The sequence below is a fragment of the Phycodurus eques genome, chromosome 4 (assembly GCF_024500275.1).
Source record: "Phycodurus eques isolate BA_2022a chromosome 4, UOR_Pequ_1.1, whole genome shotgun sequence".
Classification (NCBI taxonomy): domain Eukaryota; kingdom Metazoa; phylum Chordata; class Actinopteri; order Syngnathiformes; family Syngnathidae; genus Phycodurus; species Phycodurus eques.
Genome location: NC_084528.1, coordinates 27,478,289 through 27,495,836, shown reverse-complemented (window position 1 = coordinate 27,495,836; position 17,548 = coordinate 27,478,289). Strand labels below are relative to the sequence as shown.

The 17,548-nt window shown below is 42.4% G+C and overlaps 3 protein-coding genes across 3 annotated transcripts; all 3 read left to right on the top strand.

The window, feature by feature from the left end:
- The first annotated feature begins 3,312 nt into the window (after window positions 1-3,312).
- hoxa11b (homeobox A11b) lies at window positions 3,313-5,778 on the top strand. The gene is made up of 2 exons (XM_061675792.1): window positions 3,313-4,010; window positions 5,295-5,778. The coding sequence occupies exons 1-2, from the start codon at window positions 3,440-3,442 to the stop codon at window positions 5,525-5,527; spliced, it is 804 nt and encodes a 267-aa protein (XP_061531776.1). The 5' UTR covers window positions 3,313-3,439; the 3' UTR covers window positions 5,528-5,778.
- Window positions 5,779-9,059: 3,281 nt separating this feature from the next.
- On the top strand, window positions 9,060-11,179 carry hoxa10b (homeobox A10b). The gene is made up of 2 exons (XM_061675791.1): window positions 9,060-9,774; window positions 10,571-11,179. The coding sequence occupies exons 1-2, from the start codon at window positions 9,060-9,062 to the stop codon at window positions 10,843-10,845; spliced, it is 990 nt and encodes a 329-aa protein (XP_061531775.1). The 3' UTR covers window positions 10,846-11,179.
- A 3,564-nt stretch (window positions 11,180-14,743) lies between these two features.
- hoxa9b (homeobox A9b) lies at window positions 14,744-16,986 on the top strand. The gene is made up of 2 exons (XM_061675790.1): window positions 14,744-15,272; window positions 16,748-16,986. Exons 1-2 carry the CDS (start codon window positions 14,744-14,746, stop codon window positions 16,984-16,986), a joined length of 768 nt encoding a protein of 255 aa, XP_061531774.1.
- Window positions 16,987-17,548: the final 562 nt, after the last annotated feature.

The following is a 17,548-nucleotide window of genomic DNA, read 5'->3' as shown; positions in this document are numbered from 1 at the left end:
GGTAGAGCAGGTCGTCCAGTGACCCACTTTTTATAGAAGTTAAAAGACAAAAGCACCGGGGGTTCGAATCCCACCTTTGACACTGACCCCTAAATTGGTCCCAGCGGGCCCTAGCAGCAGCTGCCCACTTGTGTATGTGAGCGTGAATGGGTGAATGTGAGCCTCTGTAAAGCGCTTCGGGCACCGTGAGGGTGTACACATAGCGCTATATAAGTGCACTCCATTTACTATTTACCATTTGGAAATGTTCATCAGACCATTAAAAAATCTGCCAAACGCAGGTGGGAAAATGTGTTCTGATATTTTTGAGCCGCTTCCAGTTTTAACACGCCAGTAAAGGTATGGAATTGTGCTCTAGTTTTTACAACTGTTTTTTCATGTGATTATTTTATAAATACGAGCCATAGAAATGTTTTTTGAATAGAAATCCTGACTGTAATGAGGACTTTTCTACTGCATTTAGCGTAGGTTAGTGATCGGTGTGTTCCGACTTGCGTCAAAATTCAGGTTTACGTCAGTGTCGTGTTTCTGCGGTAAACTGAGGAGACCCCACGTAACTCCATCACCGCAGCTCTAAACGTCAACATCAAATAAACTTGTTTCATTCCGTATTATACAAGTAGTGTTCTAAACATTAAACCTTCCAAATACAATGGCAACTGCAAAATAAATAACATTTCCGGTGCAAAATCTGTTTGTGTTTTTATCAAACGCTATCCCTATCTTGCATCCATCCCGGGTGTCAAACTCAAGGCCTGCGGGCCAGATCTGGCCTGCCACTTCATTTCATGTGGTCTCAGAAAGCCCGGAAATGATTTACGTCAATAGGTCACCTACATTTTCATCTTTCTTACCGAATGCTTTTGAAGACAACAGAAAAGGAGAAAAAGAAGTCATTTTTCCTCAGTGTTTTTGATGCAAAATGCATTTTTTGCTACCAAACTCTCTTTTCTTAAGTATTCATTGCTCAATAGTTGCGCACTCAAATATATGCTGGTCACTTTTAATTGTTTTTCATGACCTTTAACTTTGAATTTTAACAAGTTATCCATCAATTTGTTGCTAAAAATGAGACCCTATAAATGCTGGGGGGGGTCTATGCACATGTGATAATGAACACGAAACAGTTTCAGTCATAAGTGCCATCTTTTGAACTTGTTAACATTGTGGAAATCTTAACATTTAGTTCGAGCAGTTGGAAGTTTCTGTTATTTCTATCCAACATACAGGTGGAAAAAAAAAAGTGAAATACAATAATTAAAAACGAACTGAAAAAAATAATCATTTGTACAAATATCTTATTCCATAAAGTATCTTTTGCTTAATGAATAACTACATCGACACTGAAGAGACGCTGCAGGAGTGTGTTTTGAACGAAGATTATTTTAGGAAGTGTTATTTTGCTATTACTGTTTTTTATCATTTTCTGATTTATAGTGCGGTATATGATCTTCATTATAAACATCATTTCTAACAGCTGTGCTCTAGAATTCATATGCGATATGATATGTCATAATTATTATTCTTATTCCGACAAAATGGTTTGTGAACGACTTCATTTCCATTTCCATCGCCATCGTCGAGATCTTTTTGACATTTCTGACTTGATTTATTTTTGGCATAGGGTCTCGCATTACACGACGGACCCACTTGAGTTTTTTTTTCTTTTAAGGGGGGCGGGGGTCGGGTGCTGCACCTGTTTTACAATTGTCCTTTTGACAATTTGACAGGGTCCAAAAAAAAAAAAAAAAGACAAGGTATTTGATGTTGATAAGCTTTTTAATAGCAAATAATATTACTCCAAAGTGACAGGGTCCTCACTGGGTATATACAGGCTTAGCCAGCTTAACCAGCAATAGTATTATTTGCGATTCTAGTATTATTTGTGGTTTCAAATAAAATACGATCCTTCAACGTTCCCTTGGTTTCAAGCCTAAAACCCTTTTAATATAGACACACATAAAAGAGAATTTTGGGAACCACTTTACGATAAGCCCAAGCGACGCTATAAATGGTTTTATAAATGATGGTATGGAGTTTTCTAAACCATTAATCATGCGTCATAAATTGTGTGGTGTAGGCTGAGTGTGTGGCAGGTAAAGGGTAGTGCCACGTTTTAGTTCTCTTTTACAGCACATCGCTGTAACTATTAATGACGTGTTAACAAATTAATAATAGCCAATTTGCCAACATTTATTGATCCTTCATATACAAGAGTACTTATATTTTGCATAGGCTCCCCAATTGTTTCCAAGCAAATTCCCGTAAATGTATGTCAATATATGGATGTAAGTATTATTTAACATCATTAATACTCCAGAGTTGTTTTGAAATCGGTCTAATTGTTTCTTTTGCACGTGTTAAGTAAATTCTCCAGTCAGGCCTTGTAAACTGTAACTTCGACAATCAAAATGTCAATATTTGTGTCACCATAGGCCCAATTGATCCTGACGTCACTGTCAAAAATCACACAATGATCAAAAGTTGTTTTTGTTTTTGTTTTTTACAGTCAGTGCACATTTACATAAACATAACGGTTTGCACGCGCGCGCTTGAATTGACAGTAAAAAAAAAAGGAAAATTGTTGTTGTTGTTTTTTTTTTTTTTTTTTTGTCGTAATCATGGAGTTAACGACCTGCAAAAACGTTCGTCTCATAGCAAGTCGTTTTTGAGCGGTTTGAGGAAATAAGTGTGTGTGGGGGGGGGGGACAAAATTAACGAAGAAAAATGGTGCAGTTTCCTTTAACCTTTGAGGTTTATGTGACCACAATCTACGCATTTGTAGCATTGTTTTATTGATATTACTACAGTAAGTTAACAAAGACTATTTCTTTTTTAAATATATTTTTTTATATATATTCATCAATGTTTCGGTTTTAAATTGGACTTGTTGTTGTTGTTTTTTTTTTTGTTTTGTTAATATGATTCAATTTATTAAAAAAAAAATACAATAAAATAAAAACTCAAAAATATATATAAATAAATAATCATTCACGAACGTCGATGAGAGCGATTGAAACTTGCAACAATAACTTGATGTACGCGAGAGCGGCTGGAATGAGGAGTGAAGGTGGGGGGGGGGGGGGGGTGCGCAAGCAAAACATGTTGCGTCGATATTCCTCCTCCTCCTCCTCCTCCTCCTCTTCCTCCTCCTCCTCCTCTTCGTCGTCGTGGTGTATTTTTTTCCTGCAGCCGCGCAGCCAAAGGTTTGACTTCGTAGCCGAGGGAGAGCCGCTGACTCACACGCACACGCACGCGGGGCCCGTCGAGGCGCACGCGTGTCATGTGGTGCCAGCAGCGGTCACATGGGCCGCTCCGGGGCTAGACCTGGATCTCGCTCGCGCGCGTCAGCTCGGGAGGTCCCGCGCGGCTCAGTCGCTGCACCTCACTCGCTCGGCGACGATGCGAGGATGCGCCCGCGCTGAAGGACGGCGACAATATGGATTTTGATGCTTCCAATATGTATCTACCCAGCTGCACTTACTACGTCCCCGGGGCGGACTTCGCGGCTCTCCCGCACTACCTGGCCCAGGGTCAGCCCTCCTGCCCGGTGGCGTACTCGTACCAGTCGTCGCCTCTTCCTCAGGTTCCGTCCGTCAGGGATGTGGCGTTCAGGGACTACGCCGTGGACGGCTCGGCCAAGTGGCACCACGGAAGGGGGAGTCTCCCGCACTGCTACGCCGACGACGGCTGGAGCGGCCCGACCCCCCGCGGGGCGGACGCGCCGGGGAAAGGCGTCTCGCCCTCCGGCTCCGCGACGACGACCGCGCCGGGAGGCTTCGCGCACGGCGGCGCGTCCAGGAACGGCGTCTTGCCGCAGGCTTTCGACCAGTTCTTCGACTCGACCTACGGCGGCCAGGAGCACGGGGCCACGCTGAGCCAGGGCAGGCCGGGCGCGGCGAGGAGCGGCCCCGCTCCGGCTCCTCGAGCTCCGGGCTCGGACACGGCGGAGAGCTGCAGCCCCAAGTCGTCGCCGGGCCTCGGCGAGGACGGGAGCGCGAAGGGCGGCGGTGAGTACCGGGCCGGCCCGCCGTGTCACTCTCGCTGACTCCGCTCTTATAAAAGACAACGTTTTTATTTGCTCGTTTTATACACTCTTAACGTTTATGGAGGACCCCGACAAGCACACGCGCGCGCGCGCGCACACACAAAAAGTATAAACGACAAGATCACGTGCTTGGGCTTGAAATTGGCCGTGAGCGGTTTCAAGTCAAGCTACTTTTCCGCTCGTTCGATCCTCATAACTCCTTCGGTCCGCTATTGTAGTGGCACACAAAAGGCACAAATTCACATGATCCACCTCACGTCTACATATGAGTAAACATTAACATCAAGAGTCGCTCGCTTAGCCAATAATGTTTTGGATTTGTTTGATTTTGTTGCGTATCATTATCAACCATTTGAAAGGCACTTACTCACATTCTCACTCTTTTATCGCCTGGAAGGATAACTGAAACGTTTCCCACTTTTCACGCACTTCCCACACCTTTGATTATCAACAACTTCTCCTTTTCGAATCCTCGCGCATCAAGTGCGTGCAAATCGCCGCTTTCCTCGTGTTTATCTGACATGTTGGCATTTCTTTAATGTGACCGACCAACACCAAAACATGAGCTTTAACGGTAAATATGCAAATCGCACTTACTTCTGCGGCGATGGTCAGCAATACAAAAATATTTCTAAATATTACTAAACAACTTCAACATTGGGTTTCGCTGTAAATAATACGCAAAGCGATCTGTTTTTGTTTGTATCACATTCTCAACAATATGAAAAAGTCTCTTTTACATATACAAATAAAGCGCTGAAACATCCAGTGAACTGCCAAAAAAACTCAAATCTTTCCTTTTACTCGCGGCCTCGCTCGATAGTCTTTCAAATGCAAACTTTGGAACGTCTTTTGTGGCTGTTAATTAGCGACTTACGCAAGGGAATCGCCGTTCAAACTCGACCACTTTTGCCCCATCGCAACCATTTTGAAAGGCCAGCGAGGCGTTGAATCCAATTTTTAAGCCTCTGCTTATAATTTCATGAGCAATATGTGTCCACATCGACTGTGGTTTCGTCCGCATGCAACTCTGTGAAACCTAAAGCGGACTATAAAAATGTAAAAAAAAAAAAAAAAAAAGCTCCACTTGATACTACTATGCTTCTAAAAGCGATGATTTGAAACTGATTATTATATGATTTTTTTTTTTCTCTTTAATTCATCACATCAGTGTTGCGACACAATGCTCACGTCTCGGCCCTGCGAATATCCAACGGAACTTTTTGTCTTTTATCGCCACGATCAGGTGTCCAGAAGACGCGCAAGAAAAGATGCCCGTACTCCAAATATCAAATCAGGGAGCTGGAGAGGGAGTTCTTCTTCAGCGTTTACATCAACAAGGAGAAGCGGCTGCAGCTTTCCCGGATGCTCAACTTGACTGACCGACAGGTGAAAATCTGGTTTCAGAACAGGAGGATGAAGGAGAAGAAACTCAACAGAGACCGTTTACAGTACTACACCAGCAACCCCCTGCTATAAAACATGGACGCCAAACACCTGCACGACTCCGATGGCAACTCTTCAAAAGCCCAAACAGTTTCTCATTAAACGTCCCATCCTCGCTCTCTTATTATTATGATTATTATGATTCTTATTATTATTGTGACAAAAAAAAATGCTCTTATGTTCACCCCCCAATTTGTATGCTCACATTTACACGCACGCACGGACTGGAATTGTTTTATTCGTACTTTTAATATTCTATTGTCCAAATACAGTATATATCTCTATCTCTATCTCTCTCTATCTATCTATCTATCTATATATATATATATATATATATATATATATATATATATATATATATATTGTATATTGTGAAATCACTGGAAGTGATTTTTGTGTGTGTGTGCTGTTCTTATGTGTTTTAGGCTGCTGCTGCTGTAGATGACATTCAGTCATATTGAACATCTCCTTGAGCGCCGATGTTGATATATATGATATATATATATATATATATATATATATATATATATATATATAAATCGCACCCACCCCCCATCCCCAAATCCCCGCAATGAAACTAACCCCCTTATTTGTGTTTCATATTGCAGCACGTATGCAAAAATGCTTCTCTCTCGAGCTTGTGTAACAGGATCTGCTGCATCTTTTAATTTGATATCCGTTACAAAGAGCTCGGTCGTTTCCTGCAGGCTGATTTCTGACCTAGCATGCCTGTTAGCGGATAGAAAAGGAAAAAAAAAAAAAAATCCCCACGTTTTAGTGATAAATAGTCTGTTTTGTGTGATTTGGAAGTTACCATCTAAATATGCGAAATGTCTTTCTCATGCTCTGATTTCTGTTTATTCAGCAAAACACTACCTGTGCACAGATTCCTCAAACGATTTATTTCACCCCCCCCCCCCGCCAAAAAAAAAAAGAATGAAAATCTACATTTAAAGATGTAAAAATTAGGCTTTCGCTCAGACTCAGGCTTCTAAAAAAGTGCTTGAATGGCCTGCCATAAGATAATATGGCTTCCTTATACCGTCCATCCTGTGAGACTCCCAGGAATTCCGCTTTGATTGCTGCACATCCTCCCAGTTGCTCCAGTAACTTGGCCATAAAAAAGGGGAAAAAAAAAAAAAAAAAAAAAAAGGCGGACTCGTCTGGAGCATTTGGAGTGGAGCGCAATAAAGCGTCTGAGAACCAAGGTTATTAACTGCGACTGCAAAAGGAGGCCTGCGAAACAAGAGGTGCCGCAACACCGAAGGCGACGGGCTCCTCTTGCTGCAGCATCAGCACAACAGGCTTTTTCTTTTTTCTTTCTTTTTTTTTTTTTTTTTTGCAGGATTATTCTGCATTTTTCCCCCCCCCCTGTCTTGTGTTGTGGCGCAGTGGCAAGGCCTTTCCGTTGTCGGCCACCGGAGGGCGCTCCACCGATCAATGTCAATGCCGTTTGATTCTTTCAGATTAAAGACTCGGGCGTTGACGCCTTCAGGTAAGAACACGATCTCATGACTGCTCATTGCAAATATATATATATATATATATATATATATATATATATATAGTGTGTGTGTGTGTGTTTTTGGAAAAACACAATGGAGGCAGTCATCCTTGCCGATAATGTTATCAAGCAATCAAAGCAGTATTGGGCGGATTGAAGCATGCAGATTGTGACTCGAGATAGTGCAAAAAAAATAAAAAATACAAAATAAAAAATGTTATGGCCTTGTTAACGACATCCAATTTTTCACTTCTCAACCGCAACACTTGTAAATACTGAATTGGATTCGTAGTGTTAATTTTTATGTGTTCACATGATATTGTTAATATTATTATTATTATTGTTATTATTGCGTGTGTCTGTTGACATTTATTTTGTAGGGTAACTCAAGGCAAATCCACTAACAGACGTGTAATGATGCAAAAAGAGCAAAATGTTGGTGATAAAAATCAAAAGCTAATCATCCATCATACATGACACCTTAACAGCTCCCGGTAAATAATAATAATAATAATAATAATAATAATGATTAAATATGTGCAACTGCACATATTTGGTTTAAATAGAGTTGTGCTGGTGGAAGTTTTAAGATGTGTACTTGTAATCTTGAAGGAAAACTTCAGGCAAAACACATTTATTGTGTTTTTATTTGGATTCGATTTAAACTAAGGCCATTCAGACCTGCACTATAATTAAACAAAACATAACGAAAATAAGGAGATGGTCGCCCTTCAGTCATATTTTCCACAACATTTCTCAAATTTCACTAATTCTGCCGGGATATGTAAATTGATGAGCACAACTATATTTAAACGTTTTTGTTTTGTTTCATATTTTCAATGAAAGTTTTGTTGTCACCTAAAACGATGCAAACTACTAAATATAAATCGTTATAGAATAGAATCCAGTATGAATGAACACAATCAACATTATGATTAGCATCGTTTTTGTTTTTGTTTTTTAAATATAAAATTAAAACCAACCAAAACCACATTTAGTTTGAATCGGAGCGTTTTCCCTAACTCGTGCACACAAATCGAATTAAATTGAAGAAAGTTGTGTTCATAGTTTTAAATCCACAATTTGCTGTGACCGTCTGGCCTTCATAAATCACGGATGAATTGCAATTGTGTCATACAAAATACAAATGTCCGAATAACGTTAAGTAACTATAAAAGAAACTAAAAATATTTGTTTTAAAAAAAGAGTCAATCACAAAAGGCAAAGGGAAGTTGGGAGAACTTTTTGAGACAATTATGTGTCATAATTCATTGATGATGTTTAAGGGGGTGATAATATCTTTGTTAAAACGAAATATTGTATATATGTATATATATATATATATATATATATACATATATAAGATAACGTTGAAGTGAGGCAAATGTCAATATTTTAAACATATTTCAACGTTGTTTTTTAGTCCGTTTGATGTGCGTCCACGCACTAAATGCTTTCGTTGGCTTGTCAATGCGACTGCAGCATTTTACACACACGTGAGGAACTGTTGCGCGTGGACAAACGCAAGTTGCGTGGACAAGTCGATTTTCATCCACGAAGAGAAGTTGAAGGCCAAAAAGGAGGTCAAAGGTCCTCCCCTGTGGAAGGCACCGAGGACCTTTTGCAAGTATGATGCACCGTCATGCACCTTTACTGCTCCTTTTTTTTTTTTTTTTTTTTTTTTAACAATGCTGTAAAAGCGGCCATAAAGAAACGCATGACCTTTTTATTTGTTTGTTTGTTTGTTTGTTTTTTTGCAGCTTTTCAGCAGCAGCTTCAGTTCGGACGATGTGTTCACGGTTCAAGATCCCCTTATTCAAATCACGATATTTTACCCACAATCCAATGTACATTTTTTTTTTTTTTTGGTGCACTTTTCTTGACTTAACCTTATAACAAAATATACGACAGAGAAGCTCGGCTCGGCTCGGCTCGGCTCGGCTACGCTCGGCTCGGCTGGGCTGGGCTGGCCGGGGAGGAGCCTGCAGCCCGCCTGCTCTTGTAATTGGCTACGCGCTGCGGCGACTATTCCTAATTATTCAGCAATGTTTTGCCCGAGCAATGTCGGGCAGAAAGGGCGATCTCCAGCCGAGCACAGCCATGACATGTCCCAACAACCAGGCTGCCAATCCCTTTTTCGTGGACTCGCTTATCAACGTCAGGGGCGATGCGGGCTCTTATTACCACAGCAACGGCGTGTATCTGCCGCCGGAATACTCCTACGGACTCCCCGGCGGCTTCGCCGGCATCGCCAAGCGCGGCGAGGGGAGCGCGCCGAGCGGGGTCCCGGCTTCCGCGCCCTACGCTCCCGGGATGGAGACGTGGCTGGAGGCGTCTCGCCCGTGCAGGGTGGAGCAGCAGCACGCGAGCCAGCAGTGCTCCTTCTCCGCCGCCGTCAAGGAGGAGAACGCCTACTGCCTCTACGAGTCCGACAAATGCCCCAAAGGAGCCGCGGTGGAGGACGGCGCTTTCCCCGGGGCGTCGTGTCCGCTCACCGGCGGCGGCACCGTGCCGGTGCCGGGCTACTTCCGCCTGTCGCAGACCTACGCCTCCTCCGGGCTTTACCACCAAGCCCAGCCGAGCGTCCATAACTTCCCGCCGCAGAGATCCCCCCGTGCGCCCGCCGCTTCCTGCGGGCCGCGGGAGAGCCGCGAGGCGGCGCCGGCCTCGGAGCCCCGCGTCGCCCCGGCCAGAGAGGAGGACGGCCGGCTGTCCACCGATGACGGCTCGTCGTCCCCGGAGGCTGCGGACGAGTGTGAAGAAAAGCCCGCAAAAGGTGCACAATCGCCACACGTCTGCGTCATTTATTTGCATGTACGGATAGAAAGAGTGCAAAACAGTGGTGGTCATTAGAAAACGAATTCTGCTGTAAAAGAACAACAATGGCACAATTACCACATTGTGAATATTACACGCATTGTGCATCAAGCTTACTGTTTTTGTTTTTTTTTGTGCTGCAGCTGCATCCAAACTAGTCCCTTTTTTTTTTTTTGGAACACCCACAAGACATACAAACAGATACAAAGTCCTATTGTATCACATTTGGTCTTGTGGCTTGCCTTGGAGTGCTTCCAGCACAGCATACGTGCAGAAGCTTTTGTGTTTTATGTCTTAATAACAGACGGATTTGCATGCATGCGGAAGTATTCAGCACAAAGTTTAGTAGTCCAACAAACAGCACTTGCCAGTGCATGGATTTTGGATGATGTGGTATGCTTTGGATCTGTTGTTCCTTCCCAGCAAATGAATGGATCGTCATGTACGGGAATATAGTGAAAACGTGCAATCATCAGTAGCGTGCGCGCAATGTAGTATCATTCGCGAAATATGTCCTTCATGTAACATTTCACATCCAACGTCAAGGCTAAAGGGAAAACAAACATGTTGGAGGATATTGAAAACGAGAGCACAATTGCATTGGATGGACGCGTCTTTCCATTTCCAAAATGACGTCTTTTACATATTTGCATATGTTCCGAGTCGTTCACACCTGTTGGCCTTTTTTAATGTCTGTATTTATTTATTTGTTGATTTTGGGTGGGTGTGGCGGGGGTTGGGGGTGGCTGTTGCAGATGCTGGCAAAGCGGAGGGTCCGGCAAACTGGCTGACGGCCAAAAGCGGCCGGAAGAAGCGTTGCCCGTACACCAAGCACCAGACTCTGGAGCTGGAGAAGGAGTTCCTCTTCAACATGTACCTGACCAGGGAGCGGCGCCTGGAGATCAGCCGCAGCGTGCACCTCACCGACAGGCAAGTGAAAATCTGGTTCCAGAACAGGAGGATGAAACTGAAAAAAATGAGCCGGGAGAACAGGATCCGGGAGCTGTCCGGAAACTTCGCTTTCTCCTGAGACTTGCGCAGGCGGACGCGAACGCATCTTCGTCCCACCGGACTGCAGGGAGAATCGACAGGAACCCCCTCCCCCCACACCCGACCCCGCCGGGCCCCCTCTATCCAAGGCTAACTTATTCAATGTTATGATTTCCGCTTTTCATCGTCGTGGATGTGTATTTATATCAATGACATTTGTAACCGTTGTGTTTGCAACGTTCACCAATGTGAGCGCAATGTACATAATGTATAGTGAAAGCGTTGCTATGTGCATGCAGAATTATACCCAGTCGGTGTTAGTAAGAGATCTGAGTCAGAGTATTTGCACACTTTTGCTGGTCATCGTCAGCATCTTCATCATCATCATCATCATCATCATCATAATAAAAAAAAAAAAAAACAATCCTTACAAATGCCAACTCCTTACTTCTTTGACAAATTACACGCTGTGTCATTACACGCCGATTAATATTGCACATTTCCCAATAAATGCATCTTTTTTTTTTATTATTATTATTAGCATGACAAAACGTTAAAATCCGCACATCATATAGTAATTCCTCATTGCACAATGTTAAAATGCATTTTCATTGCTAATGACACATTATTATTATTATTATTTGAATGTATGGCCTGATGTTAAAATGGATTTTAAAATCGTAGTGACACACTCCATCTTTTATATTACGGCTGTGCTCAACAGTTTTCATACTTTTCATAATATTTGTTAAATATTGACCATTTTTTTGGGGGGGGGGGGGGGGGGGCTTGGGAAATATGTGACTGATGACTGAAGGAGGGCTATCTCATTATTTTCTTAATTGCTATGTTTTGTTGAATGATTTTGCTGCCTTTGTATTTTAATTCGAAATTTGATTCTGAAAAAAATAATTAAATCACAAAAGTATGTTTTTGTTTGATCCCTCATGTTTTCTTTGACTAGTGGTACACATTTGAGAAATTCTCGCCAGGGTTTGTAAACTTATGAGCACAGCTGTTAATGTTAATGTTCAAATGTGTCTTTTATCACTAATTCCGACTTCACGGCGCAAGCCAAACGTTTCTGTTATAGTTCCTCCAAAAATATGGTCAAATGCATTTTAATTTCCAATGTTAGAGAATAGTAACTCCCAATGACAAAAACGTTCAAATCCATATTTGATGATAATTCCTAGATTCTATATGTTAAGATACATCTGATTGCGGTCACTCCCAGTGTGTGTTAAAATGCATTTCAATTCCCAAATGACACAATATTCCAATGCATATACATGTTATGTTAACTCCCAACATATAGAATGTTAAAATCCGTCTTTAATGATCATAATGTTAAAATGCATCATGACTCTCAGTGTCTCCATGTTCAAATACATATTTTATAGTAAGTCCCCATGACTCAGTGCTCAAATGCATTTTATTTCCCAACGACTAAATGATTAAAGGCTTACGTTATGATTATCTACGGATGACAAAAAAAAAAAAAAAAAGATTGCAATTCCTTATGCTAAAACGCATCTGTGACATACTCCCAAAGACACGATTCTAAGATCGTAACTCCAAACCACGCAATGTTCAAATGCATACAACGGCACACAAAATGCATATTTAATAGTTACCGCAATCACGCCAATAATGACCCAATGTGAAAATGCATTTGAATTCTCGATGTCTGATTGTTGCATGTGCATCTACTTCCCAATGTTAAGTGCATCTGTCGTAATTCCCTGCAATGCAGGCCACAATGTTGCAATGTATTTTATTTTATTTTATTTAATCCCCCCCCCCCCCCCCCCCCACGAAGAAGAGGAGAGCGTGGGCTGTGGAGTGGTTTAGGTAGTCTCATGTTGTTGGGCTATATATGAACTTTTGTCCCACAACAGGAAACTGCCTTGATTACCTCAGTAAAAACTCGCCGCGCATCGTGCAAAAAGTGACTTCCTATTCATTAGCCACTGTACTTATCAATAATTTGGCAGCAAGCAAATAAAACGCATTACTCCCACAAGCGCCGTATTATGTTTTATTGTTGTGCGTAAAAGCGATCCTCGGTATTAATTACGTGTCTCTGTGGGTTTTGTCACAGTGACGTCACGTCCATTTAGCCGCTATTATATTCCACGGCGATTATTTTTTTAAATATTATTATTATTATTATTATTTTTTTAATTTATTTATTTTTTGCCTACAATTTAAGAGAAGCCATTTGAATGGGCATGATTTGCACAGAAGAAGGTTCTTGCGGGCTGAGCACAGACAAGGCCTCGGTTATGATCATTGCAGTCTGCGAGCAGTTGCCCCGCCGTAGGAAACGCCGGATGCGTCTGCTTTGCGCCTCAGAAAGGAAACAAAGGCCAAGCTTTATTGGGGCACATTTAGCTTAGACAGCCAGGTTGTAACCTGAAGAAAAACAACCCCAATTGCCCGTGATAAAAGGGGGCCGTTATGGCACCCAAATAACCTCGCCCCGACTTCCCTGGATGGGCCCGAGGAGAGCAAGCAAGCCTTCAGACGTGAGCGATGTAGGAGGGGGGGGGGGGGGGGGGGGGGGGGCATCTTGGAAACTGGTCCCCGCTTGCATGCACGGACCTGTTTTGCTATCGTAAATGGCGTTTTTTTAAAGGCGTACGCACTTTTTTTCTGAATTTGATCGTTTTATGAAATCTCTTAAAAATGATGTGCATATTTAAAAACACAATAGGGACTAATAAATATTATTTTACTGTATTGATTCCCCCCCCCCTCCCCCCCCGTTGTACACAATAAAAATCGCGAGGTCATTTTAAAAGGTATTTTGTCCCCCCCCCCCCCCCCCCTCGTGATTGTAATGTTTGTTTTCTGGAGATTATTATTTTTTAAAACATCATTATCGATGCACATATTAAAAACAAAAATACCACCCAAAAATATATATTTTTTCCGTCATTTTTTATTGTGTATCTTGTTAAAAACTTCTCATTGACATTTTTATTTAAAAAACATTTATACGCACCTTTTTAAAAAAATAAAATAAAATAAAAGATGCTGTTTTGATTTCATTTTTTGTTGAACTGCCAATACATATCTATATCGAAATCTAAGTATAGTATGTTGTTTGTTTTATTTTCAGTAGAATTAAATTCATACAATATTTTACCATGCTTCCCCCCCCTCAAAACAACTATCTCAAACCTATTTGTAGTCCTAATTATTATTACTATTATTATTCTTTTTTTTCGATGAGGGTTTTCTTTGCCAAACTACCTCGCACATAACCTTTAAAAGCCTGTGAGTGTTTAACCGAAGCCAACTAATAACCCTATTAGATGTTAATGAACTCCTATTTATTTGCGGGGACGTCTCGCTTGGAAGCTTCAAACGTTACAAGCGCACCAACGAGCGCGTTTCATTCATAAATAAATATCTATTGACAAAAAAATAAAAAAAATAATAATATAAAAAAAAAAAAAATCATAATGTTTATTGCTTGTAAAAGCGAATAGTGCTAAGCACGGGCAGCCCCAATAAAGGCGAGGGAATTTGCTATTAAAATATGGTGGTGAAAAGGGTGCAGGCTATTGAGGTGAGCGGCAACGGCAGCACAGCAGCAGCAGCAGCAGCAGCAGCGGGCTGATTTATTATTTATTGTTCTGTCCCACGGTCACGTGTTCGCGGCGCCCTATCCTCGCGTGGACAATGTGCACCGCGTTCAACTTGCACGAAGCCTGCCGCGGCTGGTGCACGACGAGGCGCGACATCCCGCAATGACACGACGCGCGCGCCACCCTGCAGGATTATAACGCGGGATTCGTCGCTCTTCTTTTCCATTTTTATTTGTATTTTTCCCTCTTTTTTTCGTTCTTCTTCTTCTCCCCCCCCCCCCACCCCCAACCCTAACCCCCCCACCCCCACCCCCACCCCCCCCTATTGTCGTCGTTGCCATGTCGACGCTGAGCTACTACGCGGACGCCGGTGTCGTCCCCGAGCTGCAGGAGGACGTGGCGGCGAGGTTCCCGGTATCCGCCGCAGGGGTGGAGCAGGCGATGCTCGCCGAATATGGCGGCCAGGAAGCTTGCCCTTTGCAGAAATCGTCGATTTTCGGCCCCTCTTGGGGCCCCGTGGCGGCGCACCCACCCTGCACGACCAGCACCCCGACTTACATCCATCACCACTACACCGGCAGCGGGGAGGGCGACGGCATGTTCTCGCGCTCCTGGGCCCTGGAGCCCGTCTCGGCGCCCCTGTGCCTGACCGGACTTCCGTCGACGGCCGCCATGCACTACGACATCAAACCCGAACCGCTCATCGGGAGCGGCGAGTGCACAACTTTGGAGACGCACACGCCTCTTTTGTCCGACGCCGAGAGCGTCGCGGCCCTGCAGGCGGAGGTCCCCTGCGAGGGCACTTCCACGTCCAAGCCGCCCGTGCTGGAAAGCCCCTCGGCCGGGGAGAAGCAGGGAGCAGCTGGGCGCCAGTAAGAGATGCACTCTCCTTCTTCTCTTTATGATGATGATTATTATTAATGTTGTGCTTCCACTTCATTCCATCGGGGTTTGGCGCAGGCCTTAACTCGAATTTGCTGCAATTTCAGTCAAAATGTCGACTAGATTGTAACTAGCGTTTGCCTGAAACAATGTTCAAATCCATCTGGCTGATTAGATTTGGGGATTTGTGCACACTTCCCCAATAAATTCATAGCAATTCCCCAAAACATAAATGTTCCACTTCACTAAGTTCTCAATGACACACACACACACACACACACACACACACACACACACACACACACACACACACACACGCAAATAAAAAAATAAAAAAATGCCATCTTTGATATTAGTCATCGCCAATGACACAAATTCGTTGAATTCGCAACGGCAGCACACGTATGCGATGTGTCCCAGACACAATGCAGCGTTTGCGCCAATAAAACCCCTCATCCAGGGCTCCTCAAACGTGGGCTCGGGGGCCAAAATGGCCGCAGCTCAATTTTGTAATGGGTCCAGACATTCTCAAGCAGGGACATCATTTTTTTTTTTTTTTTTATATATATATTTTAAATTTCATATTTGCAGTACAGTCTTGAAATCAAAGTTTCTACATAGTACACCAACAAAACGTCATTTGAATTTACTTTCAAACATCGGTTGCGCACATGATAAAGCACGTTATACTAACATATAATATTTGATTATTTTCCACCAAAAAAAAAAGGGGGGACAGTTAATCAGTTTACCACATTTGAAAGTGCAACCGATGATCATACTAAATACTTTTATTTTTCAGTGTACCTAAATGCATTTCTATGGCTTGTCCCCTATAGGGCAACTGCTTTTGGGTACTCATTAGCACTCCATCTTTGGGATTCTACACAGAACCAACCATTATCCAATAGTTTTATAGCACCAGATGATAACCCAATGGTTCTTGAATATTAATCCTAAATAAATCCATGGTGCTATATAGAAGTATAACCTTTCTAAAGAACCAATAATGAGCAACTTTAACAAGTAATGTACAATGGTGCTATATGGATCCTGGGGTGCAATATTGTGATAATACTTTGTATAGTATATGCTATTACAAGTAAGTTTGGAGAGGAGCCAAATGTATGTACAAGGCGAGGCAAGTTTATTTTTGTAAGTGCATTTTATTCATACACTACTTTTTTTTTTGGCAAAGTGCGTCACATAATTCACCTAAGAAAAAGCATAACACAGATCAAATCAAAAAAATTATATATAAAAAAGAAAATCGTCTTAAAAGTCCTGCTGAAGCAAATGTGATTTTTATTTTTGTATTATTATGTTACCTATGTGTGTGTTTTTTTTTTTTTTAATAGCACCGTTCATAGACCAGGTAAATAAACAAAGAGATGAAATGGAAGGGGAAAAAAATGAATATCAGCTCTTTTGTTCTTTGTCGTGGCGCACGTGTGCACGCAGACAACCCGTCGTCCAACTGGCTCCACGCGAAGCCCACCAGAAAGAAGCGCTGCCCCTACACGAAGCACCAAATCCTGGAACTGGAGAAGGAGTTTCTGTACAACATGTACCTACCGCGGGACCGCAGATACGAGGTTGCCAGACAGCTCAATCTGACCGAGAGACAAGTGAAAATCTGGTTCCAGAACCGCAGGATGAAGATGAAGAAAGACAACAAAGACCGGCGGAGAGACAGTTAAGTGCCATAATAATACTGATTGCAGCTGTGAGAGGGAGGGGGGGGGGGGGGGGTCTTTGGTTTTGGGGGGAGCGAGGGAGGGGGTGGGGGGGTCCCGTCCTTTATTATTCTGAAGTGTTACACGTTGTTGTCCATAGTTTGTGTTGTTAAATAATGTTGGATGTTTATTTCGTCTCTCTCATGTGTTTGGTAACGTGAACTACACAATTTGTTGTTCTTGTTGTTGTTCTTGTTGTTGTTTTTAAATGCATGAAATAATCCTAGACTACCTGAATGTCTTTCAGCTACCTATTCGCAATGTTTACATTAATTATTATTTTTGACACGCTCTTTAGGTGTCCTCTTATTGTGAAAGCAAAATGCACATTCAAAATAAATCGTCGGAGGCCATTTTTTTTTAACAGTATGTAGGACATTTGAATTATTATTATGCTTAATGTAATGCATTTTTAGAAAATGTACACAGTCAACCAAAATTGTCCGCTGTTATAATGTATTGTTTTGTTCGCCCAAAGACGTCTTTTAATTATTTGTATCAATAATTACGTGACTGAACTGAAGAA

Excerpts from the sequence above, each read along its gene's own strand:
- hoxa11b (XM_061675792.1), top strand. The coding sequence starts at position 3,440 with ATGGATTTTGATGCTTCCAATATGTATCTACCCAGCTGCACTTACTAC. Across the intron at positions 4,011-5,294 it reads CGGGAGCGCGAAGGGCGGCG|GTGTCCAGAAGACGCGCAAG; the intron begins GTGAGTACCGGG and ends CGCCACGATCAG.
- hoxa10b (XM_061675791.1), top strand. The coding sequence starts at position 9,060 with ATGTCGGGCAGAAAGGGCGATCTCCAGCCGAGCACAGCCATGACATGT. Across the intron at positions 9,775-10,570 it reads TGAAGAAAAGCCCGCAAAAG|ATGCTGGCAAAGCGGAGGGT; the intron begins GTGCACAATCGC and ends TGGCTGTTGCAG.
- hoxa9b (XM_061675790.1), top strand. The coding sequence starts at position 14,744 with ATGTCGACGCTGAGCTACTACGCGGACGCCGGTGTCGTCCCCGAGCTG. Across the intron at positions 15,273-16,747 it reads GAAGCAGGGAGCAGCTGGGC|ACAACCCGTCGTCCAACTGG; the intron begins GCCAGTAAGAGA and ends GTGTGCACGCAG.